Genomic DNA, 23167 nt, shown 5'->3' with positions numbered 1-23167 from the left:
ATGGTAGGTGTTAGCAAATGCCCACAAACCAGGCACTGCCTGCCAGGCATTAAAAAGGTCATTGCATTGTCCCCAATAGCCCCATAAGAAGAATTTTATTTTCCTTCTTTCAGATGACAAAACAGGTTTAGAACAAATGTAACCCATATAGAATGCAGGTCCCTAGGGCTGGACAGAGGCTGAAGCCAGAGCTCCTGGGCCTGTGTGCTCAGCCTCCTCTCTGGGTGGAAAGTAGTGTCAGGAATAGCAGGTCACTTCTCACCTCCAGTTGTAAGGATAGTGGGAAAGTTACACTCACAGAGAACAGCGAACGTGCCTTTGGTGCCCAGAACTTCATGCTGAGCCTCAGTTTCCCTGTCTGTAAAATGGGGATAACAATGCACTTCTTACACAAGTCGCAGGAGTCACACGAGGAAATGCACAGCTAAGTACCTGTGCCCTCAATGGGCCGTGCTCACATACAGAGGTGGGAATGGCCAACGCTGTCCAAGGCTCCTGTGCTACTGGAGTCCAAGCATGTCCACCTGCAAAGCTAAGCCATGTCAGCACCTGACATGGTTCCTGCTATTCTCACAATCAGGCCTCCAAACTGCAGGAGAGAGCTGCATGCTGACTGCCCCACAGAGGCACCTCGGCTAGAGAACAGGTCTCCCACCAGGGTTGGGACCCTCGCTGACCCATCCTCACCAGGGTGCTGGCAGGCTCCCAGTCCCAGGGGGAAGGACATTGTTGCTAAGCCCTTTTGGCGGTTGTCCCTGAGTTGGCCACCTTGGCGCAGGTTCTGACTAGCAGTTCTGAACTTCACATTAATGGCCCAGACTAAAAGCCCAAAGCCGTGGATCCCAGCCTCTCTGGTACTCAAGGTTTGCCCTGTCACTGAGAAAGGGCACTCTGGGTTTCCCCTCATCTTGGGGAGAAGGGGCTGCTCCACTTAGCTGAGCCCTTGCAACGAGGGTGAGCAGGCGGGTGGTCGGGGTCTGCTCTCTCCACATGTGGCCGTCTTTCCACAGCCCTGCTCTACAAGCCTGTGGACCGGGTGACACGAAGCACGCTGGTTCTGCATGTGAGTCACTGCACCCAGGGCCTCCTCACCCTGGGGTTCTTGGCTTCTGCTGTCCTGGGACTGACACTGATATTTATCAGTTGCCCTCCTACTTCCCTTTTTCAGCTCCCTGCCTTTATAGAAGAGGCAGAAATGAGGAGTCGCCACCGTGCTGGGCTCACAGGGACATGGTGGGGGGAACATAGCAGGGTCTGGGTGTCCAAGGCATTCTCATTGGAGCAGGTACAGGTAGGGCTTGTCCTGTCTCGTGGCAAGGGCCTTCCTGTCGTAGAGTGTGAACTGGGACTCCAGTGAGGTCAGAATGGGGATGCAGACAGCGGGTGCGTTCTGGGGCCTCGGAGAGGACCACTGACTCCCAGCCTGGGGAAGGAGTGCATGGGGAGTCACTGCAGAGGTGACTTTAATACTGAAAAACAAAACCAGAAAACAGAAACGGCCCCTAATCCTGCTGCCTGGATGACTGCACATATTTAGAGCAAGTTGTACATGCATATTTTTTTCCTAATTTACAACCAAGTTGCAGAAGTATATGAAGTTTCCATTTCCTTTCCCACTTCCTCCCCACAAAGCAACCGCCACCACAAGACTCTTTCTGCGCGTGCCGGCACATGAATGTATTTTTTCATGACATAAAGGATGTTGTGCTGTGCGGCGCATTTCATTCCACACTTTGCTTTTTCCCCCTTAATATAATATCGTGGGAATTGCCCAACTCGGGCTCAGACAGCTCTGCCTCATTCTCTTCTAAGCCATATAGTATTCCATTGAGTGGACGTTTCATCATTCTTACACATCCTTCAATTAAGAGATTTGGAAGGAGGGAGATGAGTCGAAGTTTCCAGTTTGGAAGGATCTGGCGAGTGGCTTATCGGAGTCTCAGAGACCCTGTAACGTGTCCCCTCTCTGTGGTTGGCCCAGGCCTTCAGAGCCGAGCGTCCTGACAGGGAAAGGCCGGAGCCCCCAGGAGTGGCGTGGGCTGGTCTGTGTGGGGCAGGCCAGGACACGCCTTCCTCCATGCTGCTTCGTCTCCCGTGTGCAAAAGGTCCTCTTCGCACATAGGTTTTGGGAGCTATGAGAATAGTGTTTCTCTGAACCAGGGAGCTGTTGACCTTGAGGACGAATCACGTGCCTTCTGAGCGGAGAAGGAGTCAATACTACCATGTCAGCTGTTATCTAAAGGAGGAGGAGCTGAGGAGGCCGGGGGTTTTCTGACCTTGCACTGACCAGTGGTTCTGGACCAGGACAGATTCTGCCTCCTAGGGGACATGGCTGCAATGTTTGGAGACATTTCTTGTTGTCACAATTGCAGTTGAAGAGGTGCTACTGGCACCTAGTGGGTAGAGGCCAGGGACAGTGCTAACTCCTACAGTGCACAGGACAGGCCCCCACCACAAAGAATCATTCTGCCCAAAATGCCACCAGTGCCGAGGTAGAGAAAGCCTGCCCTAGACCCTTTGGGAGGGAGTCACTCCTGGCAGCATGCATGTAGCCTGGGCTTGTGGGAGTGCTGTTTAGGATCTGTTTCCCAAATGGTACTCACAGAGTGCTGCCCATGTAGCCCGGGCCTGTGTGAGAGGTGGCAGCAATGCCTGGAGAGCCGGTGGCTCTGGGTTCTGACCAGTGTGCGTCTGGGGTTTGTGCACAGAGGTGGGCACCAAGGCCTCGCTCTCTCTAACTCGAGTGGTCTCGCCTGGTGCAGGACTTGCTGAAGCACACACCCCCCAGCCACCCCGACCACCCTCTGCTGCAGGACGCCCTTCGCATCTCGCAGAACTTCCTGTCCAGCATCAATGAGGAGATCACACCCCGCCGGCAGTCCATGACTGTGAAGAAAGGCGAGGTAAGCATGGCCAGGGGGGCTGGGGTGGCCCAACTCGCCTGAGCTGAGGACGCAGGGTCCTCTCTGGTCCTCAGCAGACTGTTCCTGAACAATTACAGGGAATGCATTGCCTTTTGAGGCCCCTGACCCTGGCTTGATAAAACCCAGTGCTGCATAGGGTGTCAAAGTGGAGTTCCACAGGTGTGGGCCTCCCTCAGCCACCACCTCTGTTGTCCATCATGGAGGGTTATGTCCAGGGCACCCCTTCTTTTCCCCACGCGTTGCTAGATCAGGGTCCCCACTGAAGAGACTGGTGAGAAGGAGGATAGCATGTAGTGCCTGGAACCACCTAGTTTCTCCTGAGTGATTTTTTATTAAAAAACAGTCATTGCCTTATTTAAGGAATTAAATGAGGGGAGAAAGGGAAGCATGTGTGATTTGTATTTGTGACATCAAGAACATGAGCGTGATGTCTACTACCCGGGTGGTCTCCCTCCCCCGGCCCCCGCCCTCACTGACAGCCACCCGTCTTCATCTCCCTGCACGTCATCGATGGAAGGGTGTAGAGCAGAGTGGTTCAGGACTGCCCGCTGTCCTCTGCCCCTTCCTGGGAGAGGCCCAGCGTGAGGCCAGGCAGGTGCCATCCTGGGCGGGCAGTATGTAAGGAAACAGCAGAGGTGTGCCAGGCAGGGAGCCGGCCACCATCCTGGGCATCCTTTGTCAGACGTAGCACTGAGGCGAGGGGAACTGACCCGCAGCCTCTGTGGTCTCGTGCAGGGATGGGAGCTGGCTGACCTGGGCAGGACATGGGCTGGCAGCGAGCCTGACTAGCTGCCACTGAGAACCACTTCCTCCTCTTTTCTGTGGTTTGTGTGCCAGGTGCTCGGTGTCAGGGGCCAACCCACCCAGCACCCAGGTTTCTTTTCCTTCTCCCACGCTGGGCTGGTGGGGAGGCCACTCTTGGTCCCGTCCTCCCCACACCTCTTTGGGAAGAGGCTTCTTGCGTGCTGAGCAGGAAGCTCCCACATGCCCAGAGTCTCATCAGGCTTGTCTATGAGCGGGTGGCTTGCTCATGTCTCCTGGTGGGCCTGGCCCAGGAAGAGCTGTGGAGGAGGGAGATGTCCTTTTTCCTTCCTCTGTCAGGCCCTGCAGCCAGGCCAGTCCCCGATGCTTCGGCCTCACCCACCAGATGGCCTGGAGCGTGTCCCTCCTCCCTAACCTGTTTCTCCTTTTTACAGCAGGATAAGAACATGGTCCCCCCACACTGGGTCCCTGGGTGCCTGAGGGGCACAATTTATGGGAAGAGCCCCACTGGCCAGCACACAGTGGCAGTCCTGACTGTGTTAGCTCCTTGGCAGTGGCTGAGAATGTGGAAGGCAGGGGAGAGTACCTAGCACTTCCCAGGGGTTCCACACCCAATGGCTGGGACATTGGGGGGGGGGATTCAGGCCTTGTTTCCTGGAACAACAGTGGGACCTTGATTCCTCCCCCCCCCCCCACACACACCCAAGGCTCAGGGATCAGAGAACAAAGCTTTGGCCTCCCCTGTTGGCACTTCACCCAGATCTGACCGGAAATGGTATTTGTGTATGCCAGGGCTCCTTATACCAGTTGGATCGGTACCTAGCTTGAAGGGTCTAACAGCCCTTCCGAGCACCTCACTCAGAGGGCAGAGCGGCCCTTTTTAAGGCCTCACCCAGACTCACTGTTGGACTTTTGTTTATTACCTCTTTGAGCCAGTGAGGAAGTACCTGTCCAGGGGTCAAGACCTCAGTCTGTGGGTTAGGGTGGGGCCCCCATCCTTGAGACTCTGTGCCCCATCCCTCAGGACTACGCCCAGGCCCGGGGCCTGGGGAGTATGGATAGAGACAATGTGACACCCAGCCCCTCTTCCAGGGTCCAGGCTCTCTCTGTGGATTTGCCAGTGTCGCAATTAGGGCCCTGTTTTCCTGGGGCTGGGAGACCCTCCTGCCCAGTTGCAGGACATTTTCTCTTCTGGCTGCAGGACCCCTAGGTGAGCTGGGGTTCAGCAGTGAGGCCCAACTCCTCCTTGGGAGGGCAGCTGTGGCATGGGACGGGAGAAGTTGGGACGGACTGGCAGGTGACCTGCACTGACTCGCAGGGCTCCTCGCATGTTTCTCAGAGATGGGGTGCAGCACAAAGGGGGACTCGGGCCAGGATGCCACAGGGGCAGTGAGGCTGGCTGGAAGTGTCAGGTGCCTGTGGCTTTGAGGCTTCTCTTAGAAAGATGAGGTTTTGTACAGGCAGTGATGCAGGAGGAGGAGCCAGGTTACTGGGTCCATCTGTCGGAGCACCGAGGGGCCCAGGTGCTCCTCAGTCAGCCCATGTCCTTGCAACAGAGCAGGGCAAGTATGCTAGCTGCCACAAGGGTCAGGGTAACACTTGGTGGCCTCATGGAGAATGAAGGTGGCTCCTGAGGTGGACCTTCAGATGAACGTGTGAGTGGCAGGACCTGGCAGGGAGAGTAAGTGGCCCAGCTGAGAGGCTGGGTACTGGGCAGTGCAGGAACAGTCTGGGGGTTTCTGACCTGCTGAGTCTACTTCTGAGCTGGGCGTAGGGTGCCCTCTGCTGGTGGTGGCCAGAAGCTCAGCTCCTTTATATGGAGAGAGGACAGCATGCAGTTCTCCCCATGTCTCACCACCCTTCACAGAAGTTCCCTTGGTTCTGCCTCCTAGGCTGGAAAGCCCTCTGCTGTGTACCCACCCAGGAATCATCTGTTCATTCATTCCTTGGGGACCTAACTCAGCTTCCTAGAACCTTTCCAGACCCTCCCCCAAAGCAGACCCAGCAGTCAGGTCTGCCTGGTGTCTCCAGCACTACATGGATGAATCTCCACATACACACACTTTCTTGCTTCCCATGGGTGCCAATGCCAGATATGCTGTCTGCCCATGGGTGAGTGTGAGTGATGGTGAGTCACAGCCTTGGCACACCGGGGGCGGCAGCCTTCCTGCCCTTTCACTCATGATCTCCTAGGCACCAGCGCCTTCCATTTAAATCAACACCTCGCCTGAGGCAGGGGCTGGCTGGCTGTTGTGAGCCGAGCTCCGCGTGACAGACAGTGATGTTCAGACTTTGCACCCAGGAATGTTAGGGGGGCCCAGGCCAGGCTGCTTTTGCTTCTGGGGATCTCTGCTGTATGTGCAGCTGAGCCTGCGGCATAAGCCTGCCAAGGACACTGGCAGGATGGGAACAAGCACCTCCTGCTGGGGAAATGTTATGGGTCTTTGCCCAGTCTGGTGTGCTTGCAGACCTGCTAAGCCCTTCCCCAGCCATCACAGCAAGCACTCTCTGGGGGCAGGGGTGGAAGTCTTCCCCACTAAGAACCTGATCTGTCACCCTGGATTTACAGGCTCTTATGGGCCCCATCCACTCGCCCTCTTTCTCAGGCCAAGCACCCAAGAGAGGCTCAGAAACTTGAGCATAGAAGGACTCACGTGATACATATGTTCTTGGGCCGATGAGATGTAGGGAACACTCTGGAAAGTGGGTCTGAGGGTTGGAGATGGAAGAAGTGAAGGCCACTGCTCTAACTTGAGCCCTTGCCCTGCCCTGCAGCACAGGCAGCTGCTAAAGGACAGCTTCATGGTGGAGCTGGTGGAGGGAGCCCGCAAGCTACGCCACGTCTTCCTGTTCACCGACCTGCTCCTCTGCACCAAGCTCAAGAAGCAGAGCGGAGGGTGAGTGACCACGCAGCCCCTACCCTGAGAGGGGAGAGCCTCGGGGGGCATGGAGCAACAGGAGCCTGAATAGGTCAGTCATTATGTGGCCAGGTGTTCTCTTTAAGCTACATTCTGTTTCCAACTGGATGTAATACCCAGGCTCAGGGTCAAAGGTCATCATTAACAATCTGGAGACATTCTGGGTCAGGGTCAGTAACCAGGCTGTTGACTCCTATAAGTGAAGGGAACCTGACTGTGACTTTAGGTACTATTGGGTGATTGTTGTGTCATGACCCAGGAAGTCTGAGTGACAGGTCGGGGGTGGGGGTGCTGCAGGCTGGTGGGGCGGTAGGGTGGCTGCCCCTCCCCTGCCCTTGGCAGGCATCACTAGGTGATTGCTGCACTTTGTCTCCCCAGATTTGGTGATAGCTTCTAAGTTATTTTCATCATAGGCCTGAGGACCCTTCCCACACACTCGTTCCCCAGGACTCAGACCACCCAGCCTACACAGGCTGCAACGGAGGAAGGAAGGTCACATTGGGAAGGACCAGACCTAGGCTCTTCCCCAAATTCTGCCATTGCTGTGCTGAGTGGATTTAATCATTCATCTCAGAAGAGAGCATGGCTCTGGGGGCATCTGCAGCCCTGCCCTAGTTGTTATTGGATGTCTGTAATGTGCTTGTACATCACAGAGTCTATAAGCGTACACCATTAGCAAGGATAAGGTGAATCAGAGCTTGTCAGATGCCCTGCGGCCTAAATCACATATGCCCATGTCCAGGAGTCTCCGAGTCTGAGTCATTTGTGTCTGCTGCTGGCCGTAGCCAGCCTATCACATGGCCCACAGCTGGGTTTTCAGGTTTGGGAGCCTGTGCACAGCCACAGACTTAGGGTTCTCCAGCTTTAGGAGGCAGTGATGTTAGCAAAGGAAGGTGGTCAGTGTGCCAACATGCTGCTTCCTTCCCCTAGCAAAACCCAGCAGTATGACTGCAAATGGTACATCCCGCTCACGGACCTCAGCTTCCAGACGGTGGATGAGTCCGAGGCCGCACCCAACATTCCCCTGGTACTGGACGAGGAGCTGGACACCATGAAGATCAAGATCTCCCAGATCAAGAGTGACATCCAGAGAGAGAAGGTGAGGAGGGATGAGGCCGGGTTCTGCAGCTGGAGTGGGCAGCAGTCCCTTGCACATGGGTCACTGGGCAAGCTCTGCTGGGCATCTGACCTCACTTCTGGTTTCTGGGACCTGCTGGACATTGCTGTCATATTTGGAGCCATCCAGAATGTGGAGGGGGAGAGGTTCCCAGCAGCCATGATAGGGAGAGAGTCCCAGGTGGGGACATGGCCCCTCCAGATGTCCTCTACTGCCCCAGGCAGACCCCTGGGTGTTTCTGGAGAGGTTTAGAAGACTTAAGGTATCATGAGGTGGGTCCCTGGAAGGATGAGCCTCACTCTAGAGACCCTAGCTGGGATGGACACAGCTGGACAGGTGTCCTTCTCCTCACCCACCTGCCAGCCTGCTGCACCAGAAAACCAGCAGGCTGAGGAAAGCGATTGGAGGCCAGTGAGAGCACAGGGCTTTTTATTGGACCGGAGGGCCAGCAGCCTCCAGAGCATGGTCTTGAGATGGGAGGCCAGGGCTGTGTCCTCGGGGTGTTAAACCCTGGGCACTGAGCACTGCCACTGCTGCTGTCATCTGCACTGTGACCTGCTAGTGTCAGACGGCATGGTCTCCTCCCCGGGGCAGCGGGGCTTCGGGAGGGAGGCACCTGGCACAGGGCAGGCAGGGCTTTTCTGACCAGGTCCTGGGGATGCCTCACAAACACTCCCAGGGGGCTTGAGGCTGAAATGTCAGTGGGTCCAGGAGTGGGTAGGGGCTCTCAGGGTCACCATGGCCCCCTGCACATTGCCCAGGTTCAAAGAAATTGAAAGAAGGGTGGTTTGTAAAGGTCTTTCCTCTGCCCTCATGAGGAAGAAGGACTTAATTCAAGAAAGATTGGCCGAACATGTCCAGGAGCCTGTGCCCGGCCTTGACCCTATAGCCAGCAGCAACTGTTGAGGCCCTGTGCTGAGCTGAGTTGAGCTGCCAGGCGGCATTCCCAGCCTCTGAGGCAGAGATCGGGGGGAGGGAGGGCACTGACCCCTGGGATAGAAATGTGACCATGCAGCTTCTCCCCACAGAGAGCAAACAAGGGCAGCAAGGCCATAGAGAGGCTGAAGAAGAAGCTGTCGGAGCAGGAATCGCTGCTCTTGCTCATGTCTCCCAGCATGGCCTTCAGGGTTCACAATCGCAACGGCAAGGTCAGTGCCCGCTGTGATCTCTCTCTGCTGGCCAGGCCCCCCGCCAGTCTTCCAAGCAGACCCTCCTGGCCCCTGGCTCCCATCCATCAGGAATATCCCACAGTGCTGTGTCCGGGACCCACGCACCCAGCCATGTGGCAGTTGTGGTCCCTGGCTCCCATGTGGGCTTTGCAGTGGCAGCCCTTTTCCCCCAAGAGCTTTTCCATGCTGAGAGAGGCTTGTCCTGCCTGGCACACACAGGCACGTGGATCTCTCTGACCAGTGTTTTAGGCCGTGGCCCCCAGGCTGGCTAGCAGCTGGCTCAACCCCCACACCTTAGAGATGGGAGGGGGTCTCCAGGGAAACTAAATAGGGTGGGGGGTTTGCACGCTTGTGCAGACTTGGCGCTTGTTTGGAGGGATGCTGTCTGGAAACTTTGGGCCAGAGAGACACCTTCTCCCCTGAGCCTGGCTCCTGGTGTGGGCTGCAGCCGAGGCCTTTCCCATGAACACGATGGGCGTCACATGCACCTATCAGCGTGCCACCCGGCAATGTGGGAACCTTGTCTCTGGGTAACAGCACAGGGTTTGTGGGTTAGATGCAGGTGGCCGGGGCAGCATCAGTCAGCCCCTCTGCAGATTCCCATCTGGTAACTTTCTTTGTGGTCCCACGTTAGGACATGTCATGCCCTGACCCAGGCAGTCTAGCAGGAGGCCGGGGCCAAAGGCAATCCTGAACAGGGCACAGGAGCTATGGCCCAAAGCCTGGCTGGCATGAAGGGCAGAGGGTACTAGAAGTGATGAGTTGCGCTGTGAGCAGACCTGGCCACCCCTGGGCGCTAGCCAGCCAGAGGCAGAGGTACGCATGTCTTGGAGGGGTGTGCCGCTCGTCGACAGTGGCAGGGAACAGCGCCCTGGCTGTGCTGGGTGCCAGCGTAGCTGGAACAGAGAAAACTGGGGTACGTTCTCCTCATCCCCAGAGTTACACATTCCTGATTTCATCCGACTATGAGCGTGCCGAGTGGAGAGAGAACATCCGGGAGCAGCAGAAGAAATGTAAGTGGTCTCTGCACGGAGAGAACTTTTGGGAAATTGGGACTGAACGGTCTTATCCTGCGGGGTCAACCCTTTTTTTCTCCCTGAGCAGTGGGACGCTTATCCAAGTGAGATGTTGGGTGCCGTTCTAACTTAGAGAAAAACTTGGAGAGAAGCTGTGCTGACAAGGCCCCTGCCCTCTGGGCTCCCCCCTGCCCAGGACTCCTGCAAATCCCCTGTGCACCCTGCCGCCTGTCCTCTGACCTTTCTTGTGAACCTCTCCCCATCTGCCAGGCTTTCCTTGAATCCCCCTCCTGCCTGCAGGACCTCCCTACCCTGATCCCTCCCTTCCCCTGTGGCTCTCTGCACCCCTGCTGCCTTCCCTTGGGTCTGCCACACATGTATCTAACCCACCACCTTGTCTGCCCCCCACCTTCTCCACACTTCACCACCTGGTCCCCTTGGCCTGCTCCATCGCTCCCACCCTGGTGGCTGATGCCAGAGAGGCTCCTGTACTGGCCGTGCTCCCCTATCCAAGTGGCCAGCACAGTCTCAGGGCAGGACGTGCGCTCCCCACTGGGACGGCCCTCCTCTGGGTGCTTCCCTCTATTAGCAGGTTTTTTTTCTCCTGAGCTCAGAACTACCCCCCCCCCCCATACACACAAACCCCTCTCCAGCCTGGCAGTCTTCAGTGCGGGAAGGCAGACCGCACCCCAAGTCTGGGGCTGCAGCTGCATGGAGGTTTCCTTCTCCACCCTGCCAGGCATATGATTTGGGATTCCCAAGCCATCCTTGCTAAGAGGTTCTCAGGTACTCCCTGTGAGCTACTGTCCCTAAGGGGCCAGGAAGAGCCATATCCCAGGTGGCCTGGTCCTCCCACAGCCGTGGGCCATCTTGGTTCACCTGCTGCACACAGACTGCACACAAGCTGGGAGCTTCACACCTCTCTGCCCTGAGCTTTCGTCCCCCTCACCTTGTCACCAGTGTCTGTGCTGAGTCCTTGCGTCCAGGGAGCAGGTGCTCCTGGAAGCTCTGATGACCAGCGCCTATGGCCCTGCCATGCTCATGTCCCAGGGTTTCCTGTAGTAACCAGGGACTCAAATCATTTGCAGGACGATAGTGTCTCGTCCCTGCCCAGCATTGTACCAGAAATAATTCTTTTCCTGACCTGGTGAAGAGATAGGGACCTGCATTAGCAAAGCAGGGACAGAGCCGTGCCGGGTGCCTGTCTGGGGAGGCCGCACAGGAGGCTACATCAGATCCCCACCTCAGAAATGCCTTGTGGCTTTGCCGAGGTGGCAGGCTGACTCTTGTGTTTGTAAGGGTTATGCCACGATTTCTCCTGCTCTCTGGGCCCTTTGGGGCCGTGCCTTGGCTCTGTCACTTACCAATTCCTTCCCTGGGAGCAGATCACCCCTCTTGGCATGCCCTCTCACCAAGGCATGCTGAAGGATCAGTGGGGGAGGGGCATCAGGAAATGTCCCTGGGTGTCCTGAAAGGTCCGAAAACCTATGCAGACTGTCTTCTAACCTCTCAGGTTTCAAAAGCTTCTCCCTGACATCTGTGGAGTTGCAGATGCTGACCAACTCGTGTGTCAAACTTCAGACGGTCCACAGCATTCCACTGACCATCAATAAAGAAGGTGGGCCATCCCCCCAAGGGCCGCCGTCCCTATCTGCTGTTAGTCTGTCCTTAGGACCATGGATTTCCATTCAAAGGAATGTGTATGCTGCTTAGGGCCCACTGGCCTCTCTCTGGAGTAGATAGGGCAAGTTAGGAGCTGTCTGTCCCCGGGCAGCCACTGCTGGGTGATTGAAGAGACTGATAACTTCCCTCATCCCAAGCCATTCCTCTGACTCCTTGTGCTCTAGGCTGGTCTCGATCCCCTGTCCCTCCAGCCCTCCCAGCCAGTGTCTTGCTGCCACACCTTTGGTTGTGCTGCATTTTGTATTTACACTGCGTTTTGTTGCATACACCGATGTACACTCAATCAAAAACTCACCCCATCCATGTCACACACTACCCTGACCCCTTTCCTGTCCTTACTACATTTCATCTTGGTCTCCCTGTGTTATGACTACGACCAGATGCTAAGGTCCTCAAGACAGAAGGCCACGGTAGATATTTCTGGTCTGTGTCATCGCTTTGTCCCTTGCTGGGCAAATGGTAGTCACAGGGTGCCCCCTTGAGGGTTGATTGTGAAGCAGAGCTTGTCACTTGCTTCCCTCTCTCAGGACAAGATGCTTACCTCTCTGGTCTCTTGCACAGATGATGAATCTCCTGGGCTCTATGGGTTCCTGAATGTCATCGTCCACTCTGCCACTGGCTTTAAGCAGAGTTCAAGTAAGTGGCTGGTTTGGGGAGGAAGGCAGCCAGGCACTGAGCCAGAGGGTGTGGGGAGCCAGGGAAATGGTTCAAATTACCATCAGGTGTCTTTCTTTGATGCCTGACTGCTGGAGGTAAAGCTGCTGGGTGTGGAGCTGTTTTCCTGGAGTGGACCCTGCCCTTTCCCATGCTTGTCTCTGTCCTCTGCGCTGGTGAGCTGACCCCTGCAGGTGGGTCTTGTAATTGCAGGGGCTGGAATTAGTTCTCTACAGACAGACAACGCAGTGAACTTCCAAACCAGGAGGGCAGTGGCCAGTGGCACCTTGATCCTGCTCAGCAGAGTAGATTTGGCTACTCTGACAAAGCTCAATGGATACCTTTCCAACTTCTTCTCCAAGGGGGGCCTCTCAGCTACTTGAGTCAATAGAGCAGTGAGGGCTGGTTAAATTTCAGTCCGGGTGCCGCACACCCTGCCCCTCTCAGTGTGGTACCTCCGTGAAAGCTCTCAGAGTCCCTCATCAGGGGCCATAGGGTAGGCACCATTCTGCTGACCTTTCCCACTGTTGCTACAAAACAAGCAATCTGCAACAAGCCACAGAATAGGAGAAGAAATTGAAAACCATATTTATGACAAAAGGGACTTGTATCCAGAATACATAGAAAGCACTTAAAACTCAGTCCTAAAGAGACAACCCAATTTAAAAAATGAGCTGCCCTGGCTGGTTGGCTCAGTGGTAGAGCGTCAACCTGGCATGTGGATGTCCCGGGTTCAATTCCCATCCAGGGCACCCAGGAGAAGCACCCATCTGCTTCTCCACTCCTCCCCCTCTTGCTATTCTCTCTCTCTCTCTCTCTCTCTCTCTCTCTCTCTCTCTCTCTCCCTCCTCCTCCCCTCCTGCAGCCATGGCTCAATTGGAACGAGTTGGGCCCAGGCGCTGGGAATGGCTCCATGGCCTCCGCCTCAGGTGCTAAAAAATGGCTCAGGTTGCAACGGAGCAAGGGCCCCAGCTGAGCAAAACATTGACCCCCTAGTGGGCATGCAGGATGGATCCCGGTCGGGGCGCCTGCAGGAATCTGTCTCTCTGCCTCCCCTCCTCTTACTAAATAAAAGAAATAATTTTAAAAAATGAGCTAAAGATTTAGGTGGACACTTCACCACAGAAATACAAATGGCTGATGGGCACATGCAGAGATGCTCCGTGTTTTAAGGGAAGTGTAAACTAAAACCACAGTGAGCTAACACTTTGTACCCACCAGGACGGTGATCTTCAAACAGATAAACAGTGTTGGCAGGGATGTGGGGAAACCGAAACCCGCGGACACGGCTGGGGGACGGAAAATGGTCCCGCCGGCCTGGAAAAAAGTTTCACTGTTTCTTCAGAAGTTCATGAGCAGCACCCCCACCGTAGAGAAGTGAAACTGTGTGTCCACAGAACGACGTGGATGTGAATGATAAAACATAGTTTGGGTGTGCAGTGGGACACCACTTGGCAATAAGAAGGTGTATACTGCTGACACGGGCAACAACATACATGAACCTAAAATAAATTAGGCTAAATTAAAAATGCCAGATGCCAAAAACTATGTATTATATCGTGTGTATGAAGTTTCTAGAAAGGGCAAAATATGGACAGCAAGCCTGTTGGTAGTTGTCTGGGACTCAGGGTGGAAGGGAGTATTACCTGCACACGAACCCAGGGGACTTCTGGGTGAGGGCAGTGTCCTGAAACGGTGCTTATATTTACTAAAAATCCTCAGACTGCACACTTACAGTGGATGGATTATATGGTGTGTAAAGTATGCCTCTGTAAAGCTTCTGCACACATCATTGTTCCCCTGGGCGCCTCTTGGGGCTGTCCCCTAAATGTCGGTGCGTCCTGGGGTTCTGTTGAGCCTGCCTTCCTCACTGCACCCACTCCCTCCCTTTGACTCCCTGGGGGTTTCCATCAACAACGCAGTTGACGCCCAAAACTGCCTCACCATGCCTACTTCTCTCTCCTGGCCTCCCTGTCATCTTTCCCTCTGTCTCATCAGTGTCCCATACTGTGAACTTCGCATCCTCAGACTGAACGTAGTACTTGTCATCGCTAAGTCCTGCCCCAGGGACAGGCACCACCCTTCCCCGTGAGATCAGCAGAAACCACCATCCTGTTCACTGGTCATGTCAGTAAGATGCCCTCTCTGTCCGTGCAGGTTCATTACCATCTCCAGCCACCTGCCACGCCTTTCCTCCAGGACTCAGCAGGGGCCTCCTCCCTGGCCCCTACCACAGGCCTTGCACCCCATCTCTTCTGTACCCCACAACTCCCACCATGCACTGGTTCCGGTGCCCAGCATTGGCCTACAGTGCTCTTTGCCCCAATTAACCTGATAAAACCTGTAGTGGGGTCTGCACAGGTCACAGGCGCTTCCCCAACCCTGCATCCCCTGGTGGTAATAGCACATTCACCCCTGCCTAACCCACCAGCAGGGGGCCCTGCTCGCCCAGAGGCTTTAGCCAAGGTTTGCTGAGTGACCAAATGATCGAATGTTCTAAGAGGTGATGGTTCCCAGCTGCACCTGAGGGGCGGGGTCATTGAATTGAGGGATACAGGTTTGGTATTTATTTTAAAAAGACGACCATTTTTTCTGATTTCAAAAATAACGCCTGCTCTTATAGAAAATTTGTGTAGTGTAGAATGGTGTGGTCACCCTCTTGTGTTGCCCTCCCTCAGATCTGTACTGCACCCTGGAAGTGGACTCCTTTGGGTATTTTGTGAATAAAGCCAAGACCCGCGTCTACAGGGACACAACTGAGCCCAATTGGAATGAGGTGGGTGCCCCTTCCAGCAGGTCGTGCCGATGCGGTCCTTGGAGGGAGTCTCAGCCCCCAGAGGCTCCCCACAGTTTCCCCTGAAGGCAGCAGCTGCCAGACTGGGAATCTCCTGGGGGAGTGTGACTTGTCAGAGAGATTTTATCTGTATCTTCCTGAGAATTTTACCCTCCCTCCCCCTTTACAAAGAAATGACCTATTTTGCTGGAGGAGTGTTTGGAAAAGGAACTTAAAGGGCCTCTGTGCTGCCTTGTTATTGCTTAGTGTTTACTTGGTAAGTTTCCAAAGCATTTTTCCTGGAGGTTGGAATGAGCCCTCTGGGACTCTTGGTTTCCGGAAGCCTGGGGCTCTGCCATGGGGGCTGGGTTGGAGACCCAGGAGGAAGGGTCCTCTGTGCTTTTCCCAGGGAGTGGCTGTGTGGGCTGCCCCTCCTGTGGTCCTCCCCCTCGGAGAGCTGTTGTGTAACCCACTTAACCCGGCTGGCTTGCCTCGAGCCTTTGGGAGTAGAGGATGGTGGCAGAGTGGCGAGTCTTGCTGAAGTCCCCAGATCCTTGAGAGGCCCCAGTTCTGGGCTTTTGGAGAAGCTGTGACCCTTAGGGCCTCATGCTTGAGGATGTGGTGGAGGCAGCAGAGCTGCAGAGAGCTGCCACCCATCCACCCGCTCCCCTGCAGAGGAGAAAGCTAAGACCGACCAGGCTGCCTGGTCCCCAATGGGTCCTGTGATTAGTAGTAGTGTGGTGGGGCCAGGACCCAGGCCTCATTTCTCAGCCTCCACTACTCTGATCTGATCCTTAGACTTGCTGTCTCCTTAGGGCTGGGGCACAGGAAACTGATAGAACTACCCGATTGTTATAGCTCTGGGCGTCCCTGTGGAAAGGGCGGTGTGGCCACTGCGATGAGGGGTTCAGGGCCAGGTGGGTGCATCACAGAAAGCTTTGCAGAGAGCAAAAGGGTCATGACCCAACAGGCAGCGAGGTGGAGGGTTCTAGATTTCATGCAGAGAGTTCAGGTGCGAGCAAGTGGGGGCTCGAGGGACTAAGGCACACGGGTTCCACAGCAGCAGGTCACCTGGCACCTGCCCTGGCTGTGCCGATGGCTTCTCCAGGGGTCTACATATTCCCGACACACAACACCTTCCCCACCCCCATTCTGTCTCAGAAATACCTGCTTTTATGTTTTTCTTTTCCCTCGCTCTCCTCCATTTCCCCACCAAGAATCCAGGCCCACAGAAGCATTAGTGTGAAGTGCAGAATGAATTTAACGAAAGTATGTGGGATGATGGAAGAGAAAGTTAATACCACACACCTCACAGCAGACAACCCGAAAGCCTATGGGAGCAGTTTTTTCTCTAAAATTTCTCTTTTTTTGTATTACCTCCTGGATCGTTTTCCCCCCTTTCAAATGTAGAAAGGAGCAGCTTTAGGTCCTCAACAAAATGAGCAGAAAGGACAGATTTCTCATTACACCCTCCATCCCCAGCCCCACACACATGCTCAGCTTCCCCCACTGTCAGTGCACCAGAGTGGGGCGTTTTATTTTCATCAGTGCAAGCAAGTACAGCTTCCATTGATATGTCATTATCTCCCAAAGTCCAGAGATAAAAAGGCAGCATTTGTAACCAGCTCCCCTGAGCTGGCGCAGGCCGTGTGGGGCCCAACCGCCCTTTGAGATGCTGGCTTAAGGAATTTGGATTAGGTTTGAGAGTCATTCAGAGTTTCCACAGGGATGCAGCTTCTGAGGGTCTGCATCCCAGGACCTGAGTGAGGAAGGTTTCGAGGCCCGAGTCCTCCTGGGGCGACGAGGAGGCTGTTTGTTGAGCCGCCCTCCGAAGGTGCCTTCGGCCTGTAGTGCTGACCATTGCCCCCTTGGACCTGGCCGTTAACGTGGGACTTTCCTTCTTTCTTGGAGCTGCAGGAGTTTGAGATCGAGCTGGAAGGCTCCCAGACCTTGAGGATTCTGTGCTATGAGAAGTGTTACAACAAAACAAAGATCACCAAGGAGGATGGTGAAAGCACCGACAGGATCATGGGGAAGGGCCAGGTCCAGGTGAGGCTGCCACCTTCCTCTGCCCCAGTGTGTCTGTGTGAGTATCTGTTAGGCCCCTTCTTGTCCCCAAAGGAATTGCAGTTAAACTTGTTTTTCCAGCTGGGCCTCTGTTCCTCAAGGAAAATGGCTAGGTGGTGCTGTGGGCTGTAGCTGGCAAGTATGCACGAAAATGAAAATCTCGGTCCTCCCTGCTCGACACCCCACCTCCTCTCTGGCTCCTAGCACCAGGTTCCAGGGGCTGCAGTGCAGGCACAGACCCGCCCAGAGCTGGCATAGAAGCCCCTGGTTGGCCAAGAATAAGTGTCCATACACAACCAGCAGGGGTTCCCGAGCCCTCAGGGAAAATCTCCCAGCCCTCGGTCCTCCAGTTTCCCAGGCCCCGCAGCTCGCCACCAGCTTTCCCACTTCACAGCAGACCGGAACTGTGCCACCTGCTGTGTTTCCTGTGGCCTCACCTGCACAGTTCTGTTTCTCATGGGAGAAAGCTCTGGTATCTACTTCCTTACATGATATCTTACCAGATGCAGCTAGGCAGTTCCTCCCAGCCCTGCCCTGGAGGTAGGCACTAACTGCTCCCTGCTCTCCTTGTTACCCTCAGACCCTGGGGTGAGGCCTTCAGGGGGAGTGGGTTGGGCATTCCAGATGCTTGTGGGAGGACCAGGCTCTCCAAGAGGCTACACCTCCCTTCCCTAAGGGCAGGAAGTAAAAACCCTTCTGTGGTGAAATACTGAGCAGCCGGAATGACGGAGAGAGAGCATGACTTATTCCTGAGTAATTTGTTGTCTGATTGGGCCCATGTGCTCATCAATCAGACAAGCAAGACCTTACTTCGCCTTGGCTCCAGGCTGTGCTCTGGTTCACCAGGTTGTTGGGAGATGAATCTGCCTGTTCTCCCACCTTGGCAGCTTATTAGGAAATCTCGGGCTCAGGGCCTCTGGGAATCCCCACACCTTTGAGACCAGGTCCAGAAGCAGACATGCCTCTCTGACCACCCTGTTCTCGCCCTCATCACCCACCTACTGTCTCCTAGCAGAGCAGGCTCTCGGCCTCGGCTGACCCCATAGATGGGACCAAGGGCTGGGCTCTGCTAAGGTGGGCGGAGCCCAGGGTGGTAGGGAGGATGTTGGGCAGATAAAATGTATTATGCTCACTTTGTTAAAGATAACATGAGGAGGCCGTCGCCCAGGTGATATTAATGTGTGTTGGGGTGGGCTAAAGGCAGGCGGAATCCTTGTAGCCTGGGGCTTGGTTTTGGGATTAGGCCTTTCCCACCCTTTTTGATGTGGGGTGGTACAATCCAATCATGCCTCAGAGGAGTGACTTTGTATTGGAGACTTCCCTACTTTGTATATTGGATTAGAGGTTGTGAAGCTACAGTATAAAGTGGGGGCAAAACGGGAGTTTGCCCTCTTGGTTCCTGGGATGATTAGCATGAGAGAGTAGAGCCAGCAGCAGAAGGAGGCCACGTGGAGGAGGCCAGGAGAAGCAGCCAAGATGGCGGAGTGCTGAGTGAGATGCCAGTTTGTGTAGAGTTTGTATCTGGGATAAGGAAGGAGATGGGGAACAGAGGAGAATAAGTCTGGTGAGCTAGAAACCTTTGATTCTAGGAAACTCGGATAAGTCAGTAGCTTTGTGAGCACTGAATGTGATTGGGTTTTGGAGCCCAGTGTGTGTTTTTACTTGCCTGCCGGGTGCAAGCTAGGATTAAAGACTATGGCCCACCAGTTTGTGGCTCCGTTGTTTCTTTACCGACTATCCGAATCCAATGCGAACCTGCATAGGCCAGGCTGCTGTGATAGTGGCCGTGGCTTCTGGCTCTACAGAGGACCAGTGTGGGGTGATGCTCCAGTGAGTATACTAAGGTTTGGCTTCATGTTGGGGAGCAGTGCAGCAGATTTGCCTAGCACAGGGGAGACAGGATTCTCAGCCCCTCTCTCAGTTGGGGATGGTCTAGCAATGCCAACTCTCGGTCCACAGCCACTCATACTGTAGACCTATAACCTGCCTGTAGCTTAGAGCTTGGGTGAGAAAGGGATGGTTCCTCATTTCCTGTAAAACGCTAGTTTTATTGGGCAATTTGTAAGTCTTGGTAGAGTGGGGCTTCCAAGTGGAAGAAGCAGAAATGCAAGGCAGTGTTTATCGGTCATCCCGTTTCTAGGATCCTGATCAGGGAACTGTGCTGCTCCTGTAAGGTTTTCCATGTGATTTTGGTGTGGGTCCCACCTTGACAGATGGGGCATTGTGTGGGGGTGACTCACATGCATAGTATATATAGGTACTTACTGCTTTACAATTCACGTGCATAGACTCCCCACTGTGTCCTTGAGATCCAGCCCTGTATTTCCGCATAGCTCTGGGCTCTACAGGGACTCCCTCGGAGTGAGCCAACCACTTGTGTGGGCCATTTGCTTTTTTTTTTTTTTTTAATTGATTTTAGAGAGACAGAGAGAGGAAGAAGAAGGGAGAAGCTTTCATTTGTTGTCCCACTTAGTTGTGTATCCATTGATCGCTTCCCATTTGTGCCCTGACCGGGGATCAAACTCTCGACCTTAATGTTTCTGAATGATGTTCCAACAGACTGAGCTAACCGGCCAGGGCCCATTCTGCTCTTGATAGACACTGAGGCAGTTTCTGTGTTTTGTTATTCTATGAGCGTCCTGGAGCTGGATTCCTTAGAGATCCAACATGTTTTTGCACCTGCTAGGTGATAGTGATGGTCATAGTTTGGTCCTTTGAAATTTCACCCTCTACACTACTACTCAACAACTTCTGCTCTCCTCTTCCCCCTCCCTCTCCATGTTTGCATCTGCCCACAGCCTGGGCACCCCTCACCCACACCTAGGTCTTGAACCAACATCTTGTAGAGCCTCACAGGCCAAGGATGCCAACAGGCTGGGTGTCCGGATCCTTGTTTCAGCTTAGATTCCAATGACCTCTGACTTAAATCATTCAAATTATTCACTAGGTTCCTGGGGGTGTTGGGATTTGAACCAGGGCCTCTGAGTCCTGTCTCTGGATAACAGAGATCTCAGTGGAGAAGAGGAAAGAGCTCATACTCTTCTTCCTCCTTTACTGAAATCAAGCCCTCTTTGGAAACCCTTTGGCATGACACTACTGTATATAAACAAAGTATTTTATATTTCTCTGTGCATGACCTGTGCTCTCCCACAGTCTGGGTACCAGGTGCATCCCAGGGAAGAAGAAAGTAGTAGGTTGTGGGGGGCCAGTAAGGGGCATCTTTGCTCCTTTCTACCACCTGATTCCAGCCTGCTTCCCCATCTGTTCTCTCAGGGGTGCTCGCCCACCGTTTCTCCTAGGAGAACCCGGAGGACCCAGACGTGAGATGGGAGGGGGGTGGAGGGCATGGCTCTGTTAAAAAAAATTATTCGTGACACTTGTTGAAACAGCAAGGCAGGCTTTTTTCTAAAAATGGACTTATTTACCACCAACAGTCTAGTTCTAGACTGTTTCCATCACCCCAGAACGATTTCCTCATTCCCATTGACAGTCACTTCCTGTTCCCACCCCCAGACGCAGGGACTGTGGAGATATGTGTCGGGAACACTGCGCGGGGAGGTTGCCACAGGGGGGAGAGATGGGCTCCGCTCTAAATACACCAAGGAAAAGTGGGGCTTTCTAGCCCAAGGAGCAGGGTGAGGGGTGTCAGTGGATGGAAGTCAGAGAAAACATCGGGTAAGGAAGGGTTCTGGCTGAAGTGGACCTAATGGGATTCTTGTCAAAGGTAGGCTGAGGGGGATCAGACATCACTTGGGGATGGTGGGATAAGAAATTTGGTCAGTTGTCAAGGGTGATCAGATATCAGGGATGGAGGATTCTGGCTAACTTGCTTAGTAGGATTCTTGCTAAAATTGGGCCCACGAGGATGTGCTCAAGGATGAGGCCTAGTTGGAAAACAGAGCTCAGAGTAGCCTGGCTAGAGTTTGGTCAAGGAGAGTACTCTTTCTCAACTCCCCGTGCCCCACCACACCTCCTGTGACCTTGGGCAAGTCATCGTTGCACCCGTCCAAAGTTGTGGCCTCACCTGTAAACTGAGGTGGGCCTTTGCGTCAGCGGCTGCTATTATTACTATTGGTAGTGATACTACCATTGGAGCCAGCTGGGCTCTACCCCTTCGTCTCTGCTTCAGTGGATGGCATGAGTGGGAAGTCTGGGCCCTGAGCCATCATTAGCCAGAAAAGGATCCCAGCAACCGTAGGGGATGTTTGTGACTCATACCAGAGGAGGCTGGCTTGGCCCCTGGAGACCTGGGCTCCCAGCGGCTTGTTAATGAGCCTCAGGAGGAAGAAGGAAGGAAGGAGGAGGAGAGGTGACAACGCCCTGCCACCCAGCCAGTCCTCTTTCGCCCCCAGCCTTCCTGGCACCAGGCTTTTCCCAGTCATTTCAGGCGCCTTCCTAGAGTGCATGTCGGCAGGGCATGCAGTCCTGCACGATGTCCTGCTGCTCAGAGTGGGGTGGGGAGGGCATGGCCTGTGTCCCTCCAGGTGTTCCCCGCCCCCATACACATCTTGACTCATAAGTTTCGTGGAGATCTCCAGTGAGATGGGGAAGGCACAGCACCCCAAGATTGTCCGAGGCGGTTGACAGAAGCCCAGAGCCGTCCAGGGTGGGAAGAGGCAGAGCAGGCCTTGAGGGGTACCCCTCCAAGGGGCCAGGGATGGACTCAGGTCTCTAGCAAAGCTGCTCACACACCTGTCTGGGCAGAAGGTTACAATCATCTGGAGAGCGAGGTCCCAAACCCCCAGGGTTGGGGTGCTGGGTCAGTCTGGTTTTACTCCCCTGCATGGTGCTGATGAACCACCAACCAGAGTCTCAGGATCCAGCCTGTGCTCCTCAGCTGACTGTCCTGGGTGAGTTTCCAGGTTCCCACTTCCCCTCCCGAAATATACAGGCTTCATCAGAGGATGGTAGAGGGCTCCCCCTCCAGAACCTGCAATAAATGAGCTGGCTTATTCAGAGCATTAGGCCCTGGGCCAGAAAGGCAGAAGGACAGAGTGCAAGGGCTTAGCCCTGGTATGCCAGCTGCTCAGTAAAGAGCCACAGACACACAAATCCACACACGAATTGAGTGCAGACAAGTGCAGAGGGCCTGGCAAGGGTCCTCTTCATGACAGTGCTTAGCCTCAGTGAGCCTTCTGAACAATGAGGGCCATCACAGTTCGTCCTCACCAAGAGTCCACTGTGCCACCCTAGTGGTCAAGGAAGACCTGGTTTCCGTAGGGTGCCAGGCCCCAGGGAGCCCAAGAACAAGAAGATCCCTGCCCCAGGCTTCGCAGTCCACAGAGGAGAGGTCTGGGAAGGAGGGATGCTCCCGCTGTGCTGAGGGCCAGAGCAGGACCTGCCCAGGGTGGCCTGGTGGCTTGGAGGGTGCAGTTATTTGGGAAGAGTCAGGAGACAGAGAAGTCTTCACAGTTGGCATCACAGAGTCTGGTGTTCAGAGGAAAGATTTTCCTAGATGGAGATGTCGCCATCCTGAACTCGAAGACCAACAAAGGCACAGATTCATGGAAATGCATGGGTCTCAGTATAGGTGCAGGCTGTCTGAAGGAGTCCAGTTAGTACCCGGACCAGCTGCTACCAGGGCAGGAGGGGGGCTCGAAAGCACTGCCTGAGTGCCCCAACACATCCTGGGCCAGGGCTGGGACTGGCATCCAGGAGTAATCGCCAGAGCTGGCCAAGCCCGGGTCACTGGAGCCTTGCAACTGTTAGGAATGTCTTCCTTCTCTCTCCTCTGAATTTTCTATAGTATTGCTAAATCCCCTCAGCCCTGTTTCTTCTGCTTAGAGGGTAATTTTATACCAAGTCCCAGAGTTTTGTCATCTTCTGCCATTTCTCCTGATCTTTTGTGTTTCTATATGGGCTCACAGCTCCCATTCCAGTGAGGGCATTAGAGTTTTTTGGGTTTTTTTTCTTTTCATTTTTTTGAAGCTGGAAACAGGGAGGCAGTCAGACAGACTCCCACATGCTCCTGACCGGGATCCACCCGGCATGCCTACCGGGGGCGATGCTCTGCCCCTCTGAGGCATTGCTCTGCCGCAACCAGAGCCATTCTAGTGCCTGAGGCAGAGGCCACAGAGCCATCCT

The 23167-nt window shown here is 54.5% G+C and overlaps 1 protein-coding gene across 6 annotated transcripts in view; it reads left to right on the top strand.

Annotated features, from left to right (window-relative positions):
- BCR (BCR activator of RhoGEF and GTPase) overlaps positions 1-23167 on the top strand; it is a 120949-nt gene that overhangs the window by 82542 nt on the left and 15240 nt on the right. For all 6 annotated transcript variants that reach the window (XM_066260040.1, XM_066260038.1, XM_066260039.1 and 3 more), the window contains 10 exons: positions 1011-1063; positions 2763-2903; positions 6462-6583; positions 7535-7703; positions 8750-8869; positions 9828-9903; positions 11420-11524; positions 12151-12225; positions 14922-15019; positions 16934-17065. In XM_066260040.1, coding sequence (XP_066116137.1) covers positions 1011-1063; positions 2763-2903; positions 6462-6583; positions 7535-7703; positions 8750-8869; positions 9828-9903; positions 11420-11524; positions 12151-12225; positions 14922-15019; positions 16934-17065 — 1091 coding nt within the window. The remainder of the gene's footprint in view (positions 1-1010; positions 1064-2762; positions 2904-6461; positions 6584-7534; positions 7704-8749; positions 8870-9827; positions 9904-11419; positions 11525-12150; positions 12226-14921; positions 15020-16933; positions 17066-23167) is intronic.

This window comes from Saccopteryx bilineata, chromosome 2 (assembly GCF_036850765.1).
Source record: "Saccopteryx bilineata isolate mSacBil1 chromosome 2, mSacBil1_pri_phased_curated, whole genome shotgun sequence".
Lineage (NCBI taxonomy): Eukaryota > Metazoa > Chordata > Mammalia > Chiroptera > Emballonuridae > Saccopteryx > Saccopteryx bilineata.
Note: the sequence above shows the minus strand (reverse complement) of the source record. Positions and strands in the feature narration are given on the sequence as shown.